The 20,163-nt window shown below is 44.0% G+C and overlaps 1 protein-coding gene across 1 annotated transcript in view; it reads right to left on the bottom strand.

Moving 5' to 3' along the window:
- The window catches only part of PLRG1 (pleiotropic regulator 1), a 168,341-nt gene extending 153,496 nt beyond the window's left edge, over positions 1-14,845 (bottom strand). The window contains exon 1 of the mRNA XM_069242908.1: positions 14,694-14,845. Coding sequence (XP_069099009.1) covers positions 14,694-14,732 — 39 coding nt within the window. The 5' untranslated portion in view covers positions 14,733-14,845. The remainder of the gene's footprint in view (positions 1-14,693) is intronic.
- Positions 14,846-20,163: the final 5,318 nt, after the last annotated feature.

Here is a 20,163-nt window from a genome sequence, read left to right on the forward strand (position 1 = left end):
TTTTCTACGCATGCTGGTTTGCCCAAGCCTCGTTCTGAATTTCTTTTTCCCTATGAACTATGGCTTTTTTATACCTTAGTCTATAATTGTGAATACTCTGCACCTTGGTTTGATATGGAGGATTTCTTTAAGATTTTTATGAGTATAGGTATCGTCAAACCAACACTGATTCTTTAATTTACTGCACCGTACTGATTTTGTTAGCAGGGACTCGATTGATGCAAACAGCTTAATAGCCATAGCTAATGTGCAGAGTCTCTGCTTCAGCATCTAAACAGGACATAAAATATAGTTAGTGTTTTTTAATTAGGGAGGAATTAAAAGTACTTCAATCCACTCCTGCCCACGTATTTCATTCGGTCTAACCACAGCAATATTTTCCACAAGTCAATTTTAGAGATGGTTTTGGAAATAATTGTAGAGTTAACACTATGGGATTGTTGTTAATCCTACAGTTGAAGATTTATATGAAAATGCCCATGGATACTAGCTGGTTAGAGGAAACCAGCAAAAGATCAATGGCGCTCAACACACCCCTGCTGGTTAACATGGGTAATAATTTGGGAGTAGAGGAACACAAGTCATTTGCCATTGGCAAATTAAAACTGAACAAGTAGCTTGTTCAAAGCATCACCACATCGAGTGTGTAAAAACATGATTTTTCCTCGCCCAGGGCATATACTATCCCAAGAACCTCTTTAGGCAGGATGAAGCAACTGCTAGATTTAAAATCCTCAGTCCAGCATAAAAAGATTCCAGTGTCCCAAGATGAAAAAATTGATACAATTCCTTCTCAGAATTATTAATAACATCTAAATGTGAAGAGTCAAATATATTGTTAAGTTTTAATGCTTAAATATAAGCAAATTGGGGTGGTCCTCTATTGCCAATATTAAAATTGATAATATGAATGTGTAAGTGTTTTCCAAACTTTAACGAGAAGTAAAGTAGAAACCAGAGTAGCGAGCCCACATTCCACCCTTGATGATATGGCTGGTGTCACAGCCACAAAAGCCTGAAAGTGAAAATTATCAATATTAACTGTCCAGACAGAGGGTTGAGGGGGCTGCGGACCCCAGTGGAGGACCTGGAGGGTCAGGGGTCAGCTCTGAGAGCAGAGCCCCCAGGAATGACCTAGGTGAGACCATTTCTGGTTTGCGGGGAATCCAGACTCTGCCAGATGGGCAGGGGTGAGGAGACCTGTGCCAGCCAGACTCTTGTGTGGCCCTTTGGGACGGTGTGTCCCTTGGGGGGTGGGGGGGGGGGGGGAGGAGAAAGGGGGTGAGTGTGCCCCCCAGGAAGTCCTGGTGTGCCAGGCAATGGTTCAACCGCAGGGTGGTGACTGGGTTGAAGGACCCGGTTCAGAGGGTAAACTCTGACCTTTTGGGGGGATGGGTGTGCCCCCCCAGGAAGTCATGGGCTGCCAGGCAGTCATCCAGTCTGAAGGTGCAGACCCTGGACTGGAGGATCCAGTGCAGGGGGTGAACCCTGACCTGAAATGGGGGGCGGTTTGCCCAATCACCCCCCTGGGGTGATTTCTAGGGGCTCTCTCCCTGAGGGGGGTGTGGTGCAGAGCCCTGGGAGTAAGGGCAGGGGAGGGAGAGACTCACCCCTGACCCTAGTTCAATCTAAGGGTACAGACCTTGGATTGGAAGGCCCCCTGACCTGGAGGAAGGGGCTACTGCTAACAGTGCCCCTACCATGTTGTCTTCTAGGGGGACCACTCCCAGTTGGGGGGTGCAGGACCCCAGAAGGGAGGGCAGGGGGTAGGGAAGCCTCACCCCTGGCCCTAGTCCAACCTGAAGGTACAGACCCCAGGTTGGAAGATCTGTTGCAGGTTAGCACCCCTGCACTGGTGGTAGAATAGTGCAGGACTGCTTCTATAAGCACCCTGACAATTTTGGAATCTGGGGGTGCCGCTCCAGGAGGGAGAGTACAGAGCCCCAGAGGGGAGGACCAGGGTCAGGCTGTTATCCCTGGCTTAGGTGAAGGGAGAGTGGTCAAGCACCTGGGGCTACCGCCCCCCACTCTCCTCAGTCACAGTGGTTAGAGAGTCCTGAGAGGCCTGAAGTCTGGCTCTCATCCCTGACAGCTGTCAGTGGCCACTGTGGCTTGCTGTCCTGGTGGACAGAGTTACCCCTGGGGGAGCGGGGGACAAGAGTCATACCGCAGGGGTGGATTGGGCAACACCACTGTGTTGGCCCTGGTGGTACTATCCGGCCTCTGGGATACATCTGTGAGCAAAGTAAGGTTAGGTGCTACATAGAGGGTATCCGCAGGAGAGGAGAAAGGTTCCCCATGAGTTAGCTTAGTGGGTCCTGAGAGTATAGACAGAGGGATCCAAATGGAGTCAGGAAGGTGTAGGACTGGAACATGCCCCTGCTGTTGTGGGTCTAGGTCCTTATTCTATCGCCTCAATCAGGGAAGTACATCAGGGTATTGATGGTTCTCCCCTGGCTTTAGGCTGGTGGGGGTCATGTTGGACCTGGCCCTTTTTGCAGGGTCATCCCCAAACTTTTTGCCTCCTTCCTCCTGTTTTTCCTGGCCTGTTTTTGTTGGCTTTAGAACTATGAGCACTTTACCACTGCTAAACAGTGCTAAAGTGCATATGCTCTCCGTGCAAATTGTACTGTTGATTGGTTTATCCATGATTGGCATATTTGATTTACTGGTAAGTCCCCAGTACAGTGCACTAGAGGTACCCAGGGCCTGTAAATCAAATGCTAAAAGTGGGCCTGCAGCACTGGTTGTGCCACCCACATAAGTAGCCCTGTAATCGCGTCTCAGACTTGCCACTGCAGTGTCTGTATGTGCAGTTTTAAACTGTAAATTCGACTTGGCAAGTATATCCACTTGCCAGGCCTAACCCTTCCCTTTTCATACATATAAGACACCCCTAAGGTAGGCCCTAGGTAGCCCCATGGGCAGGGTGTGGTGTATGGTTAAGGTAGGACATATACTAATGTGTTTTATATGTCCTGCCAGTGAAATACTGCCAAATTTGGTTTTAACTGTTGCAAGGCTTATCTCTCACATAGGTTAACCTGAGGGCTGCCTTTAAACATGATTAAAGCATAGCTTCCCTTTGGGAGCAGATAAACATGTGGAGTTTGGGACCTCTGAACTCACAATTTAAAAATACATTTTAGTTGATTTTAAGAAAGTGTGTTTGAAAATGCCACTTTTAGAAAGTGGTCATTTTCTTGCTTGAACCATTTTTGTGACTCTGCCTGTTTGTGAATTCCCTGTCTGGGTTAGTTTGACAGTTGGACTGTTTGCAACTCTCTCCAGACAGTGACACAAAAGGGGCTGGGGTGTAGCCTACATATTCTGATGAGCCATCTGTGCTAGGAGGGAAGGTCACTCGCACCTGGAAGGGCTGTGCCTTCCCTCACACAATGCAGACTCCAACCCCCTGGTGTGTCAGAGGACTTGCCTGGGCAAGGCAGGATTTCATAAACAAGTGAGACTTTCCTTTGAAGTAAGCCTACTTTAAAAGCCAAAATGGGTATAAGAAGAGCACCCAAAACCACAGACTTAAGACACATCTTGGGTTAGACACTCTACCCCACAGACACTTCTGGACAAGAAACCTGCTGGTGAAGAATCCCTGAACCAGACCTGCCAAGAGGAACTGCCTGGCTGCCCAAAGGACTCACTGGGACAGCTTTTCTGAGAAGGACTGCTGCCTTGCTGCTCTCTGGCTGTGCTGAGAAGTGCTCTCCAAGGTCTTGGATAGAGCTTGCCTCCTGTTCCCTGAAGTCTCAGGACCACAAAGACTTCATCTCTACGAGAAGGACTCCTTGTGCCGTGAAATTCGATGCACAGCCTGCCAGAAACGCCGCACAGCATGCACCGCAATGAAAATGTAACCGCACACCGAACCAGAATGACGCAGCCCGACTTCCAGAGAGGAATCGACAAAGCTCCTGGTGTGCGGTAGAAAATTCTACACAGCACCCACCGGATAGATGCAGCTCCTGTGACTTTGTCCTGCTAGCGCAGGAAATCCAGGTATCGTCCCCGGGGCGTCTGAAACCCCTGCAATCCGAAGAAGATCCACCACTGAGCGCTGCAAATCTACGCACAGCCGTCCCTGCGTGAAAACTAAACGAAGCATCACCACGTGCGGCCCGAGAAATCGACACACACCCCTTTGTTTCCACACATCTCCTCCTCTGCGGTTCTTTGTGGAGATTTTTCACACAAACCAGGTACTTTGTGCTTGAAAGAGACTGTTTGCTTTTGAAAGACTTAAGACACTTTATATCACTTTTCAGTGATATCTCAACATTTACTTAATGTATCTTTAATTGTTTTGACCTGCATTTATCCAGATAAATATTATATATTTTTCTAAACACTGTGTGGTGTATTTTTGTGGTACTAAATGGTGTTATTGTATGATTTATTACACAAATACTTTACACATTGCCTTGTAAGTTAAGCCTGACTTCTCAAGGCCAAGCTACCAGAGGGTGGACACAGGATAATTTGGATTGTGTATGACTTACCCTGACTAGAGTGAGGGTCCTTGCTTGGAGAGGAGGTAACCTGACTGCCAACCAAAGACCCCATTTCTAACACATATCTGAAATTCAGAGGTGAACAGAAGGCATTCCATACTATTCACCTTGTTTGATATGTTTGCAACATTCCATGAGCTCATTATTACATTGGAATTTTAACTAGGTTGAGGCCTAAGGTTGGGAAAAACTAGGTGACTATTAATTAGCCAAACTAGCCACCTCTAGATGTATTGTATTTTTATTGTTAGTGACAGACTGAACTCTCTCAGGCCAACCCTTTGCAAGCCATGCTAAGTCATAAATTGATTACGGGGAGCAAATTACTGTAAGAATGGACTTTATAAATATGTTCTGTATTCCTTGACCACCACCCGTGAAAGTGGGTCTCACCTTCAATTCTATATCACTATGGCCCATACAAGACACCGATGGTTAAGGCTTCAATTTTGTAATTATGCCCGTCATTGACCTTTTTTTAGGGTGAAAAGCCTTTTAGGAAATACCTAGCAAAATGGGAATGGGTCTCTAAAGCGTATTGCAATACAGTCTTTGATCATGTTTTTCTGGACCTTCCAACCCATGCAACCTTAATCATCTTAAGTATTTTGTAATAAAGGGTTTGCGTCTTACCAGCCATTTTGGACAGCCAATAAACTACTGGACATTTCTCAGAATGGTTAGGGTACAAGGGAGGGACTCCCTGAAGAATAACAGCATAAGGAGTGCTGTTAGACTGAAAGTGAAGTGTCTAAAAGGACCTTATATTAAGCTTGGAATCGGGATAAGATGGTGGAATATTTATAGTAGGGGACGCAATGGTCCCTCCTGGAGAGAGATGCTTTAGATTGTGTGACTTTAGTGTTTTCAGCTATCCCTCTCTCAGCCTAATTTTAAATCTTTCTTCCATGAACTGATTGTTTGGACCACAGCCTGCAAGCTGGTTCCTCCATAATTTGAGAGTGGGCAGGAGGTTCAACCATATTGATTGTATTCACATGTTCTGTACTATACATGCAAAAAGCTTGATTAGTGAGGGAGGAAATTTCCTTGTTTATACCATCCAACATGGTGCTTACCACAGATTAAATTTTTTCCAAGTCTGTGTGCTGCAGCATCTAACGAGGACTTTGTGTAATCCATGCCCTCCATTTTCTTGTTCAAAGCAGTTACCATCAAACTAGTTTCCTCATTATATTCTTTCGGAGTCCATAAACAGCCACAGTTGGAGCTAAGTCCACATTTGGCAATTTGCGGCTGATTTGCTTTTGGCAGTGTAGCCCTGGCTAATTCTTTTTTCTTCTTTGCTTGTGGGAGAAGGAGAAGAGCCATAGAGGGGAAAAATTATGATGTTACTTAATGAGGCGTTATGCACCTAAGAATTGGTTACTGCCGCAGACACACTTGTTAAGCTCAAAACACCAGGCTTAACCATCACAGAATGTAATCCTACTCCCACTGCAAGTGTGATCAGTGATTTACTTAGGGCCTCATTAGCAGCGCGGTGGGTGACGAGTCTTTCTTCCACACATTCTACCTCATTGTTGTTCAAACCCCGTAACACCAGTCAGGTAATTAGTTACTTAATTTGAAAACAGTCGCTCCTTACCACTTACTCCCAAAGTTATTTTCCTTTTCCCCAATGAATATGGTTTCGGGCAATGTTCATGATATCTTCAAAGGCAAAATGTCAGACGGGTGGCGGAGCCCGTCCTCTATCGAGCACTGGTGGGCTTGAACAGCTAGTCTTGGCCCAGTCATTTTGCATCGCATGCAGCAGATGATTCCTGCGCTTAAGAAGTGCTACACTCACCCCTAATCTCTCATCGTCTGTGCAGCGACTTCTGGGAATGGAAGTCAAACCGCCGAAAGGCTGTCCAACAGACTGGGAAACAAACAGCAAAGCATGTCCCACGCTGCGGGTGACCATGCGCTTATGAAGTGCTACACCCCTCCTCCTCACTATTGTGAGTGCAGTGACTTTAGGGCATGGAAATCCATCAGACTGGAAAAAGAAGGTGCATCCAAAAAGTAATAAACATCACTTGGCTGGACCAGCAAACTCCTTCTGCATCACAGATCCATCCAGCTCCTAAAACCACTCTCCATAACTGAACGAATCAACTGCAAATAAGTCTGAACTTAGACTAGAATACCTGATCCAGACGTGCAATGCAGGGGTGATTTTAATCTCTTTCCTCCTTAACGGCTTTACCATTTAAACCATGACATAACATCAAGTCTCCTGCAAAGGCTGGACCTGGAAACCCACTGACTATTTTGGTAAAATCCCACCAAACTGAAAAAGTTGCATCAAATGAGCAAATGTTTTATCACAGAATAGGGACTTAATTAAGAGTGTGGAGTACAGGCTATTCGAACACAAATATGGCTGAGTACCCTGCCTGCCAAAATGACTGAACACCTGCTCTTTTTAGAGTTGGGCAGACTGTCATGTTTCTGCTAGCAATGTCCCCGCTGGCTCGGCCAGCGGAAAGCTTATACCAAAGGCAGTCAAAATAAGTTCCGGCAGGCAGATAGCCAAAGGCTTAGGTATCTCCATTAGACAGGCAGAGATCTCTAAATATGTGGAAATTAGTTTGCCAGGGCAAAGGAGATTATTACTTCTCTTCCCCCACCCCTGAAGGGCGGCCCATTGTCATTAAATGCATTTATGGAATGTAGAGACTGAATCGCAGACTGGAGGGTTTACAATTACGAAATATGTATTGTTGTTTACCTGCACTCTACATTCATCTAGTGGTCTGAAGCAGTTCCAACGTGAAGGCAGGAACAATTGTCTTGTTTTTCTGTTTGTGGGTGAAGAGACATGAGTGGGAACAAGTGCAAATAATGAACAACAAACCTACTGATAAACTAAATTTGAGATTGAACATGGTTCCCACTGCAATTATTTCAGAAGAGCTACCATAGCTTGAAGTGCCAAGTTAACATGACAACTCAATTTCTAATAACCTTAATTTCATTAAACACACATATCGATAAGGTTATATTATAGAATGCGATTCTAGTTTCATAATTATCCACCTCCTTTATACTAATATCAACCATTCGTTGATGAGTACCTCAGTCCCACGTCAAGTGATGGACCATTGAACAAATGGATACTATTCAATTTCATGCTCTCCCTATCTATATGCAACAATATAGTTATTTTATCAAAACATTTCTCAATTCATCAGAAATGCTCAGTGAATCTGTCATCAATAACCTAATGTTATGAATTAAGTAATTCAATTTACTTTCAGAAATGGAGATAAAGGAAAGAGAGTAAAATGCGTTTGTATAGGAATATGGGTTAATTTTGCTGAACACTGTTACACCAGCAAAAAAATAACTGTGGCTAATTTTGTTTAAAGTATTTCAAAGAAACTTAAGTAAGGCTATATTCATGTGTGATAAACTTGCAGTCAGCCAGTAAAGACCGAGACTAACTTCACAGATAACAAAAAAAAAAAAAAAAAAAAAAAAAAAAAAAAAAAAAAAAGGAAACACCATTAATTTAATGTATTTGCAAAATATTAATTAGATCACTACATGATTGGGAAAAACACTGGAAAGCAGCCAAACAAATTGATTTGGTAAACATTACTCAGTGCAAGTACATTGCTTTCATTCATACACAGGCAAACTAAAACGCAACTCCTATGAACTCTGGATGAAGGACTATTTGTCAGACTGAAAGAAGCCATGTCAGTAGGGAGTTTAAAGGAAATAATACTTTAATGCATGATGTGAAATAATTTTGCAAAGACTGAAAATTGTTTTGATACAAAATAAATCAATCTTGAAATCTTTAAAACTAGAGACCATGATCTGTTTTGGCAGGATGGCAAAGTAATATTGCTAAAACTAAAACCATAAGCTTAAGAAAGTCTCAAGAAAAAGGCAGCTTTTAATGAATTGGCGTAGACATAAATATTTTGTTGTAGCAGCTTGTACGGAAACACCCTACAAACTGTCAGTGTGCATTAGTGCATGTCTTTCTTGGCATGTGTTAGTACACAGGGAGGTAATCAATAAGGGGGGGGGGGGGCATCCCCATTAAAATGCTTTCCACTGTATATGTTACTGGCAGCAGGCCAGAGATTACTTTGAAAACGAAAGCTTAGCGTTTGCTAACATTTCCTAAACCTCTAGATACCATCAGCATGTAAGCTAAATTTGGACCAGCAGTCCACTATGGAACAAACTTCAAACTATAAGTGAAATTGCTCCTGTATTTAAATTTACTAAAATTAGTATGATTGGGGATAACCCATAAGGCTGCATGAGTCACTGCAAAACATGTTTCTTCAAGATATCACATTAATCACCCTTGATCCATTTTTATATCACTAGAGTTCTGATCCATCTTTACCCTCATCACTCCGCCATCCAATTAGTGCTCTAAAGTGGACTTAGGATGCTATAAGTAGTTTGCAAGCAAACAGTGACATTATGTAGGATGATAAGGCTAGTACAGTAACATAGAGGTCCGGCAACGATAGTAGGAAAACAACACTGGAGCAGCAACAAAGACATAGGTCATAGATTAAGGGGCACCATCACTGTCACACTACCACAAGCGCTCAATGACAAAGGAACATGGGCATGTTGACAAACAGAAGGACAGACCCTAGCACACTCACAATGGGACATACACACAGGGGCACTGGCTAACGGGCGGGATCACTAGGATACTAACAAGGGCAAATCAATACTTACATTAGAACACTACAGGGATGTGGAATTCCTATCGCCAGGCACCTGGGATATATTGATTGGGTTAAGGGCAACAAGTTTTTTTATTTTGTCCTTGGGACAAGTAGGCCTAGGCCACTGCAGCACAAACCCTTTGGTTGCCAGTTTACAGATAAAGGAACTGTCTGCAGTTAAGGTACTATGTGTCCATATGTTAAAGCTGTTCAAACTTGTATGTATGGTTCATTAATGAAAATGGGTGAGGGCTGTAAATAAATGTTTTAAGGTCACACTGCACTGCTGTAGTTCCAGTAAAAAAAAAAAAAAGTGTGCACACGTTTGAAAAGTTTAACAATATGAGACTAAGTATAATGCTCACAGAATTCTCTCTGATTAGATGTAAATGTTTGCAGACGTTTGTAAGCAAGAGTGATGATTCTTTGCTTTCAAAATAAAATGGTCAGAAAAAAAAGCAAGTAGGAAAATATATGTTTTGCTACTGTGAAGCTGTTTCTTTGAGGTGTCATTTAGTAAAGTGTGTTGATGCATGCTAGTATTTCCAGAAAATCAGTGTAACCATTTCCAACAAGATTATGGAAGCCATGAAAATAAATAAGCACTGGCAAAGCCAACTGATCCAACATTTTTTGTAAGTCTTTTGGTTTCGTCAATGCGTGTCTTGATTTGACAAGGCTTTTGCAACACTTTATTGTTGTAGGATCTGCCAGGCCCTCAGCATTGTAACAAACACTAGCAAAAAAAGAAAAAAGTTTCTGGTCTAAAAAAGCACACATTGCCACCAGCTGTGTAACAAAGGCCTTGCAGCCTCCCCCCAGGGGGCTGCATCAGGACAGCACCTGCCCTGAGTGAGTCTGGAGGGGTGGGGGGCCCTCCATGTTTTTTGCAGGGTCCCCTCCGGTTTTGTTACACCACTGATTGCCACAGTAGCTCCTGGCCCTGCACAAAACTACTTTGTGTCCCAATATGCTCCTTGTGGGAGAGGAGAATGCAATCACTCATAGTAAAGCCAGCCGATGGATAGAGAGAGAAAAAGAATTTTAATAAAAAACAAAATGTCTTTGTTAACACCAGACCTAACTAGGGACCCAGTCCTTGAACAAAGTCACAAAAGAACACCCATGGTATACGTCTTTGAATTAGTGGATTTCATGAATTCACAGGAGCTTACAGAAGTAGACCGGGAAATCATACTCCTAACAAATATTTGTGAACTGTATTTTAGCACAAGCAAATATGCATGTGTAGATTTTCTCGTGTGAAAATCTATTGAGCGTTTTGAAGTTCACTTTCCCACCAACCACTTTTTTCCCCCCAACCCTGAAAGAACTTCTACTCCTGACATTGTCAGGAGTAAATTTCCAATCTTTCTCATTATAGGAAAAGATAGAGAAGAGCTGGTGAAAATCCTTAAAACATGCACGTTAATAGGTTTGCAGACTCAAAGGCATTCCAGCCCTGAAACTGTTGCTTACTGCTTCCTCCAGTCCCAGTATGTAGATCTGTGGAAAGGTGGCAAAATAAGGAAATTGCTATAGTAGGGATTGAAATTCCAAGTATTTAAGACCTGCCATAATCAGAGACACTATTATCAGAGCTCTTACATAATGAGATTGCTGACATAATGTGTTGTTGTACTACATGGTACCAAAGGGACAAGTAGATTTTTTTTTTACAGGACACGTAGATTTAAGAAGCAATCTGTCCCATGGACATGAAGATATTTTAATGACATTCAACACCCCTGCACTAGCACAGGGGACATACAACCATAAGCATCAATACTGACATGGGAACAGTGACAGTGGAAAACTGTCATAGAGCACAAAAGATAATTATGGCACACTGACACATGGATGCTATGAAACAAGGATACCACGGCCAGGATAGTGACAATAGGACACAATACTAGAGCAGTGACATGACACCTGTCTCAAGATAGTGACGCTTGGCCTGAATACTAGAACAGAGACAGGACACTGGAAAACTGACTGGATACTGAGAGAGAGCACTGACACAAGGACAGGGGACCTAACACATGGAGATACTTGCACTGGGATACTGCCACTGGTACACACGTAACACAGGGACACAAACCCTGGCATGGCATTGTTGACATGGGGAAAGTAACACTGGAACACTGAGGTGGGTCACATTGATTGGCACTAGTGCACCGACAATGGCACTCTACAATTGACCCCAAGACACTGACATAGCAACACCAGCAACCACAACGTGTCACAAACACAAGGGCATTGACACTGGGACACAGACACTAGGACGCTGCCACAGGAGTATCAAAACTGACATGAGAATATTTACTTGAGGACAGTGATTAAGGAATGAGACAGAGCACGAACATTAACACTCATAAAATGGCATCGGTCAGTGACACTGGGAGATTGCCAAACGGTGACTAAAATACTGACATGCTGACTCTTAAACACAACACCAGGTCAGTGAAAAGACAGGTTCACTAACCGAAGGGCACTGACGGGGAGTACTGACCTGTGGCTATTCGCATGACCCACTGAAACAGGGATACTTAATAGGTACACTGACATAGAAACACTAACTTAATGACACATTTATTGATATTTACAATAGGACACTCCATTGACACTGGACACTGCAACACTTCCATGGGTTACTGCCACAGAAACACTGCCTTGCTCCATTGACCCTGGAACAAGAAGACCCCCAACACAGATACACTGAAACTAACATGGGGACATTGACATTTAGTTGCTGGCACTGACATGACACACAATAGCTGACACAAGGACATTGACGGTGGGACACTGACGACTGAGCACATACACTGGGACGCAGGTAGATGGGGAAACAAACAGAGAGACAATATCACATATGCATTAGCAAGGGGACTCTCATAAGCCCACAAGCACTAGTGCTGATACACTGGACAGGAGTATACCAGAAAGCTTAGTGCCCTCTCTATGTGAGCGAGACTTACATCTGGAGATCAAGTTAAGCTTTCTCTCTCTGAGCAGGCCAAATGGTACACGTGCAAGAAGGACTAGAACGTGAAGTCCCAGAATGCCCTTCTGCTGAGTTCTTCCTTGGCCAAAGCAGCTCCCCTGAGCTGCAAAAGCTTCAGAAAGCAATACCATATCTGCAGTGCCCTTCTATACACCCTCCCCCTTCTGATGAGAGAAGCCACACTGAATGCATCGAAGTGTCGCTTTACCACTTCTGTCAGTTGTTCAAATACCATACTGAGATGTATGCCTATATTAATTTTACTTTAATGTTGCTGATTTTACCATTTAATTCCTGGGTTGTCATCAATGTCAATTTTTACGTGACACAGCTTCCTGTAATGTCACCAAATACCCTAATTAGTTCTCACTCTTCAGTATTTTCAAAACTTAAGAACTCCGGGGTAACAGCATTGAGACACTGACACAGAGGTGCAAAAAATCATGGACACAAACACTAAACAAACACTGGTAAAGCAACAGGCTTGGGCTTTGTCTTTTTTTCTATGTGACCGACTTACAAATATTGGGGGAAATTTATAATAATGTTTGTTTTATTAAATTAAAAACAAACATTAATAGAACATTTTTATAATATTTTTAAGCCAGTTACGTAGAAAAAATGACAAATGCGAAACGTATTGGCACGCATGTCAGAAGGAATAAAACCGAAGACAGAAGAAGAGAGAAGGCAGAAGAAGACGTGAGAAAACAAAAGACAGCATGTGGGAAAAAACACAGCGAAGACAATACGGTATGCAGAAAGAAAAAAGAAGACAGGCGGCAACGAAGAAAGAAGACAGAGGAGAAGGCATCGAAGAAAGAAGACGTCAGCGAAGAAGAAAAAAGAAGTACTTTCAGGGCTGCAGCCAGAGGAAGGACACTGGCTAGTGTCCAATAGGAAGTGACCAGAAGGAGTACTTGGTCCACAGGCAACTCAACGAAGACGATGAAGACAGGAAGTGACGTGAACACGGCGTGCTGGCCAATCCGAAGCAGGTAAATCAGAGCGACATTGGAGTAAGCCAGTGGTAAGTTCAGTTAAGTAAGGGGCTGGTTCCAAGCCCCTTTTACGTTTTTTTTTTTTTAACTAACAAAAGATTTTGCAAGGATGTGCGCAAAAGTGCATGCAGGCAAAACCTAAAAATGACACAATGGCATCAGCAAGGAGGGATTGACAGTGGGTTGCTAGTATGACAGCATCACAATTGACACGAGTAACAAAGGCACTGGAGGACCAATACTTCCACATGAATACTGATACAAGAGAAACAGAGACTCATGGAAATCGATATTGGCACTAAAACGGACATATTGAAGTCCATCACTGCCACTTCTTGATAACCACAGATACTCTAAGACACCAAGACTGGGATAGGTAAACTTATATGCAGACAATGACATTGGAAGGGTGACACAGGAGCAATGGTACAGGCATTGATTCTGGCTGTATGGCATTTACACAGAGGCACATATTTGCAAAGGCACACACAGTCACGTGCACTGATCCAGTGCTGTTGACATTTGAGAAATGAAACGGAAGCACTGACAGATGGATATTGTGACTGATATTTGGAGCCTGGGTCTGCGACACAACACTGAGACTCACAGGCATTGAAACATCTAAAAGTAAACTGAGGCATGGACATAAAGACTAAGACACGAAGAAATAAAGGGAGAGCAGAGACTTGCAAGAATGCATATTAAAGAGAGCAAATTTGTGGGAACAACTTAACAGAGTTGTTTAATGCCACTCAGCTTTCACACAGAACGACCTTTCAGCCCTCTTCAAAATAATACCAACCAATGTCTCAGCCAGTGTGAGTTTCCAGAATACACCCTTTTGGTTTTAGCCCTGGGAGAATGCACTGTTGTCACTGTGTAGAAAAGGTGTACTTCAATCAGACTAGGCGGACAACAACCCCATTCGTAACTGCCTTCATGCTCGTTGCAGTTTTTATCAAATTTACTGACGAAATGCTGTCGAAACAGATTCTCTAGGATGATGCAAGTTTGCATCGAGGGTGATCACATGGAAGTCTGCAGTGATACGTTGCTTTTAGGAAGACGTGTATTCCCGAATTAGGGGCTATGATGGACCGCTATATGAAGATGAGTTGACAAATAAGTATGGGCTCAAAAACCTCAGCATGCAAAGTACTTTTGCAGAAATGCAACGACTTTTGGCAGTTTTAAATAGGATGTGTAACCACGAGGGTTTACTACTGGAGTAAGAGAGTCAAAGCAGGCAGGGCAAACAGGCCGTTCTGTGTTTACATTAATGTTTAAGCACGGGATAACTTGCCGGCCATTCACAGAGGACTGTACCAGTTGTCAAGACCTAGGACTATTTAAATCAAGCACAGGCTAGATCTGGTGCAGTCACTTACGAAGAGGCGCTATGACAAAGTCCTGGCTTTGGGAGCTGTGCGACCGAGTCACTCACCTCTGCGTTGGTCCATTCTCGCTGCGAGCGCTGAGACATAACGACGGTAACGGCGCCGCAGCTGATGATAACACAGCAACACAGGTGCGCCTTCCTACTTTCTTTTCCAAAACCGGGTTCACGAACCGGAAGTGGCCCAATACGGAAGCGGATCAAAGAGAGTGAAAGATGTTACAACTTTGACTCTAGGTCATGGGTTGCAGCGCCACCTGCAGTTGTGGAGGAGGAAATTGATTCGATAATGTCCCTATTTTACGTCCGTATGCCGCCAGTAGATGCCGCTATAGATTAGCCTTTTAATTTGCGAAAGGATGGGCTCGAGGATGCTGCTTCTCCCGAAGTTCTCTGTATTATTGCTGTCATTAAAGCGTTTTCATACCAGACAAAGGGGCCCGAAGCTTTCATCCTCTGACTTATAGGGGCACTTTTTAAAGTTGTCTGGTTTCCTTTTTAAACAACAATAAATACAAATAATTTGGTCTTTTTTTTTTCATTTCTGTATAGCACGAACTTGACCTGAAGTTATTAGATTGCTTCGCATGAGCACCAGTGACGTTTCACAAAGAGACATTCTTGTTTGTTTAGGCACATTGAAATATAATGGATGTGTAGAGAGCCACCCGGCCTCTACAATACAATGTGTCCACATTCACCCGAAGGCCGGACTCAGTCCAACGGTATAATTAATGGGGTGGCTAGTGGCCTTAGCCGAATGGTATACTGATTGTGTGCGTGTTGTACTGCCAGCTGGTCCTACCGAGCACACTACCACATGGCCAGTGCTATCTACGCCCCACACTACACTGGAGACTGGGGGGACGTGACCCCGTCTGCGTTTGCCGGTGTGCCCTCCTGAACTGCACCATTGGCAAGCTGAAGGACTGCTTCCAAACATTGCTTCCCAGTCTGCTCCTTGCCTGCACCTGTTGCGCGAAGGAGCCAAAAGTCTCAGATCCAGCTTCCTGCTTCCTCAGGCCTCTGAGACCATCAGTGTGCTGCGCTGCCAGGGCCTGGTACAGACTCTGAGCTCGCACAGCTCTCTTTTTCATTGCGTGCGGTCCCGGCCTGTGTGAGCGCTGAAATTAACGTTAATGATTTTTACATGTATTCATATATTTGACTTAACAATATAAGATGTAATTTGCATAGAAAATAACGTGTGACTCATAATGTGCCTTTTTGATTGGCCACAATTGTGTATGGGGTTGTTAACTAATAATGTATTAATATGAATTAAGAGTTTATATGTGATTGAAAATGCATGAATCGCTGGGAGAGTAAGAATAAAGTAAAGGTAAGTAAATTACCCCACCCCAGAGCCCAGAAAAGCAGGAGTAAAGTACTGCAAGTTTCCTTAGCACACACTACATCTCGTTTTTTCGGATTTTGCAGCAGCTAACCAAGTCTGCAAAGAACAACTGCTGGATTATTGGACCTGAAGACCTGCAAAGGAAGGGGACCAAGTCCAAAAGTCGAAAGAAGTTCCAGACAGGACAGGAGCCCCTGCCAATCCAGAAGAGGGTGCTAAAAAAAAGGGTCCCCGGTTAGTAGAAGACTGCAGAAATGCACCCTAGAAAGACACCAGTGGGTGCCTGCATGATGCAAAAGATGTCCCATGGCATGAAGATCATTGCAGATGAGATTTCGTGTTGGAAGGCACTGAGAGAGCATAGCTTATATAATCAATAATTAACATGAAATGTTTATGAACTAATGAAACTATAGAAACTGTATTAACCTGTTTTGCTAAAACGTGCACTTGAAATGTGACCACGGGGAGTGGCCGTCAATGTATACGAGGACTAATGAAACTGACTAATAATGGTGAAATGTTTATTAAAATTGTGTTTTACATTTATATTGAAAGACTAAATGTATTAGATTTTGCTAATAAAGCAGTAGGCCTTAGTTAGCATGAGTCGAGGCCTAGTTGCCTGACTCTCATATTAAATGTATTTTCTATCGTGCAGTGTGCTGACTTGCTAAAGGGCATGAACTCTTGTTTTTTCAAAAGTTAGAAGCTGAATGTAACTGTAGTGGATCCGTTCTCATGAAATTCACCCTGCCTATAGTAACGTTTCTTTTGCTAAAATGCAACAGTGTAGATTAACAAGGTCACTTAAACCGGTACGGACAATGGAGCCACTGACCGAAGATGTGCAAAGGACCCCAAGACGATTAAATCATACCGGACACACTACCCGCTAAAGACGTCAATCATAAGCACCATTAAAATGTGTGGGAAATGTTGTGGGGTGACAAAATTGATGACTTAATATAGTTTTAATTGGTTATAGATAGTGGGGTGCAACCCCTTATCCAATCAGATTTTAGGGGAATGTACAAGGAAAAAGGGATAAAACCTCTTGACACACGGAAATTAGTAAGTTAGTTAGTTAGGGAGATGCTGACGCAATTTGATATGATCCAGAGACTTGTCACTTTGCCTAGTGACTTTGCTGATTTTACTTAGATCCATCCTTGTCCTTAGTCTACCCATTTACACTTTACCTCCTTATGAGGGAAGTGCCCCTTTATCCGGAGCTGAATTACTGATGGCGATTCAACTGATGTCCTGAAGACGAAGACAGAGCTTATTTGCTGGTAAAACTTGGAGGGTAACTATATGACAATGAAATTGTGATTGTCTGTTTGCTTTTCCTTTCTAGGGACCAACTGCTTCTCTTTTGACAGGAGCCATAGTTAGAGGTTTTCCAAATTGGTGTTACAAAATTGTTTTGCATGAAGCCCAACATGCCAATGCTAATTAGAGGTTAGGTGAGGGGTTCACTAAACTGACGCAAATGGACAAATTACTGAATCTATGTTTTGTTGAACAATGCGATGATATACTCTGCTAATGTTAGTTTATGTTTACGCTGTGCTATATTCTAATGTTTGTGATTCTTGCCTTGATGAAATCTTATCAGAGTTGCCATATTGTGACTATGCTAATGTGCTTCTTGGTTTTGAGACTAATAAATCTGCTAGTAGTATTGTAAACAATAGGGAATAAATATCATTAAATTCATACTAAACTGGTGTGGTTATTCATGACTGCAAGGTCATGGTGGTGTCTTGAGTTTGATTAATGACTTTGACTAAAGTGAAAAGCGTTATTGTGCTAAATATTGATGACATTATTGATGTATTGATTGGCATGTTGATTAGCTATCTTGTCCTAAGGGGTCTCTCAACAGGGTCAAAAGATTCATTGGCCTAAAACGAGTCCCAATGTGTAGAAATTTAACATAAAGGGACACGTTAGCAGCACCAACAAGCCTTGGCTACGACAAAAGTGTGTTTTTCATCAAAATGGCGCTGGGGGCATCAATGCTGTGTGAGGAGGAAGAGGGGGCTCTTCTTCCTCACACACAGCAGGATCTGGGTTCAAAGAAGGTGCAAAACTCGGTTGATGCAGCATAACAAAAGAAGGTCCCACGCCGCTGGAGAACAACTCAGAAAGTTGAGCGTCACAGGGTGGAGTGCTGGGGACCTGGGCCAGGCGGTGCACGAAGGAATTTTGAGTGCACAGAGGCCTCAGGAGGCAAAGAAGACACAATACACAGAGGTACCGTCGTTCTCTGGGAAGGCAAGGTCTTACCTCCTCCGAATTGTGTCAGCAGGACCTCAGGACAGTCTGTGTCGATGATGTCCACCCTCTGTGTCCTTAGGAGCATGCTCGTTGCCCTGAGAGGAGTCCCGGGGTACCGGTCGTCACTTTGGAAGGTGCCTGCTTGGAGTAGGGGAGTGACTCTGTCACTCCACAGGATATTTCTTCGGTCCTTCTGGTGCAGGATGAAGACAGGGAGTCCCCAGACCATGCACACCATGGAAACTGTTGCTGTTGCTGACTTGGAGCTGAGGTTGCAAAAGAAAAGTGTCTCTTGTAGACACTTTGTTGCAGTTATAGTATTTCTTGGAGCAGGCTGCGGTTGATCCGAGGTCAGAAGAGCCTGAGGTTGTTGCAGAGGATTCCAGAAGGAAACTTGCAAGCAGAATCTGAAGAGAACCCAGAGGAGAGACCCTATATAGCCCTGAGAAGGGGATTGGCTACCTTATCAGGTATTGGCCTATCAGGAGGGGTCTCTGACGTCACCTGCTGCCACTGGCCACTCAGAGACCTCCAGAGTGCCCTCACACCTTGCAAAGCAAGATTGCCGAAGTCTGGGACACACTGGAGGAGCTCTGGGCCCCACCCCTGGGGTGGTGATGGACAGGGGAGTGGTCACTCCCCTTTCCTTTGTCCAGTTTCCTGCCAGAGCAGGGAAGAAGGGGTCCCTGAACTGGTGTAGAATGGTTTATGAAAGGAGGGCACCATCTGTGCCCTTCAAAGCATTTCCAGAGGCTGGGGGAGGCTACCCCTCCCCAGCCTGTAACACCTATTTCCAAAGGGCGAGGGTGTAACACCCTGCTTTCAGAGGAAATGTTTTGTTCTTCCTTCCTGGGCCTGGGCTGCCCAGACCCCAGGAGGGCAGAACCCTGTCTGTGAGGTGGCAACAGCTGTAGCTGCAGTGCAAGCCTCAGAGAGCTGGCTTGGCAGTACTGTGGGTCCATGGTGGAGCCCCCAGGATGCATGGAATTGGCTCCCCAATACCAGATTTGGAATGGGGGACAATTCCATGATCTTAGACATGTGACATGGCCATATTCGGAGTTACCTTTGTGCAGCTACATATAGATATAGACCTATATGTAGTACACGCATGTAATGGCATCCCCGCACTCACAAAGTCTGAGGAAATGGCCCTGAACTATGTGGGGGCACCTTTGCTAATGCAAGGGTGCCCTCACACTTAGTAACTTTGCACCTAACCTTCAGCAAGTGAAGGTTAGACATATAAGTGACTTATAAGTTACTTAAGTGCAGTGAAAATGGCTGTGGAATAATGTGTGCGTTATTTCTCACAGGCTGCAATGGCAGGCCTGTGCAAGGGTTTTTCTGAGCTCCCTATGGGTGACAAAAGAAATGCTGCAGCCCATATGGATCTCCTGGAACCCCAATGCCCTGGGTACCTAGGTACCATATACTAGGGACTTAGAAAGGGGATCCAGTATGCCAATTGCAATTGGTAAATGTAGTCACTGGCCTACAGTGACACACGTAAAAGCAGAGAGAGCATAAGCACTGAGGTTCTGATTAGCAGAGCCTCAGTGACACAGTTAGGCACTACACAGGCATACACATTAGGCCACAAACTATGAGCAATGGGGTCCTGGCTAGCAGGATCCCAGTGAGACAGGCAAAATTCACTGACATATAGGTTTTTATCTATGAGCACTGGGGTCCTGGCTAGCAGGATCCCAGTGACACAGTAAAAACACACTGTCACACACTCACAAAAAGGCCAAAAGTGGGGGTAACCATGCTAGAAAGAGTCTACTTTCCTACACATGGACACTGAATTGGCTGCGGTAAGAGCTAAGACTCTTCAAAACCGCCTTGAGTTAGACATCCTCTTAACGAAAG

This window comes from Pleurodeles waltl, chromosome 1_2 (genome assembly GCF_031143425.1).
Source record: "Pleurodeles waltl isolate 20211129_DDA chromosome 1_2, aPleWal1.hap1.20221129, whole genome shotgun sequence".
NCBI classification, from domain to species: domain Eukaryota; kingdom Metazoa; phylum Chordata; class Amphibia; order Caudata; family Salamandridae; genus Pleurodeles; species Pleurodeles waltl.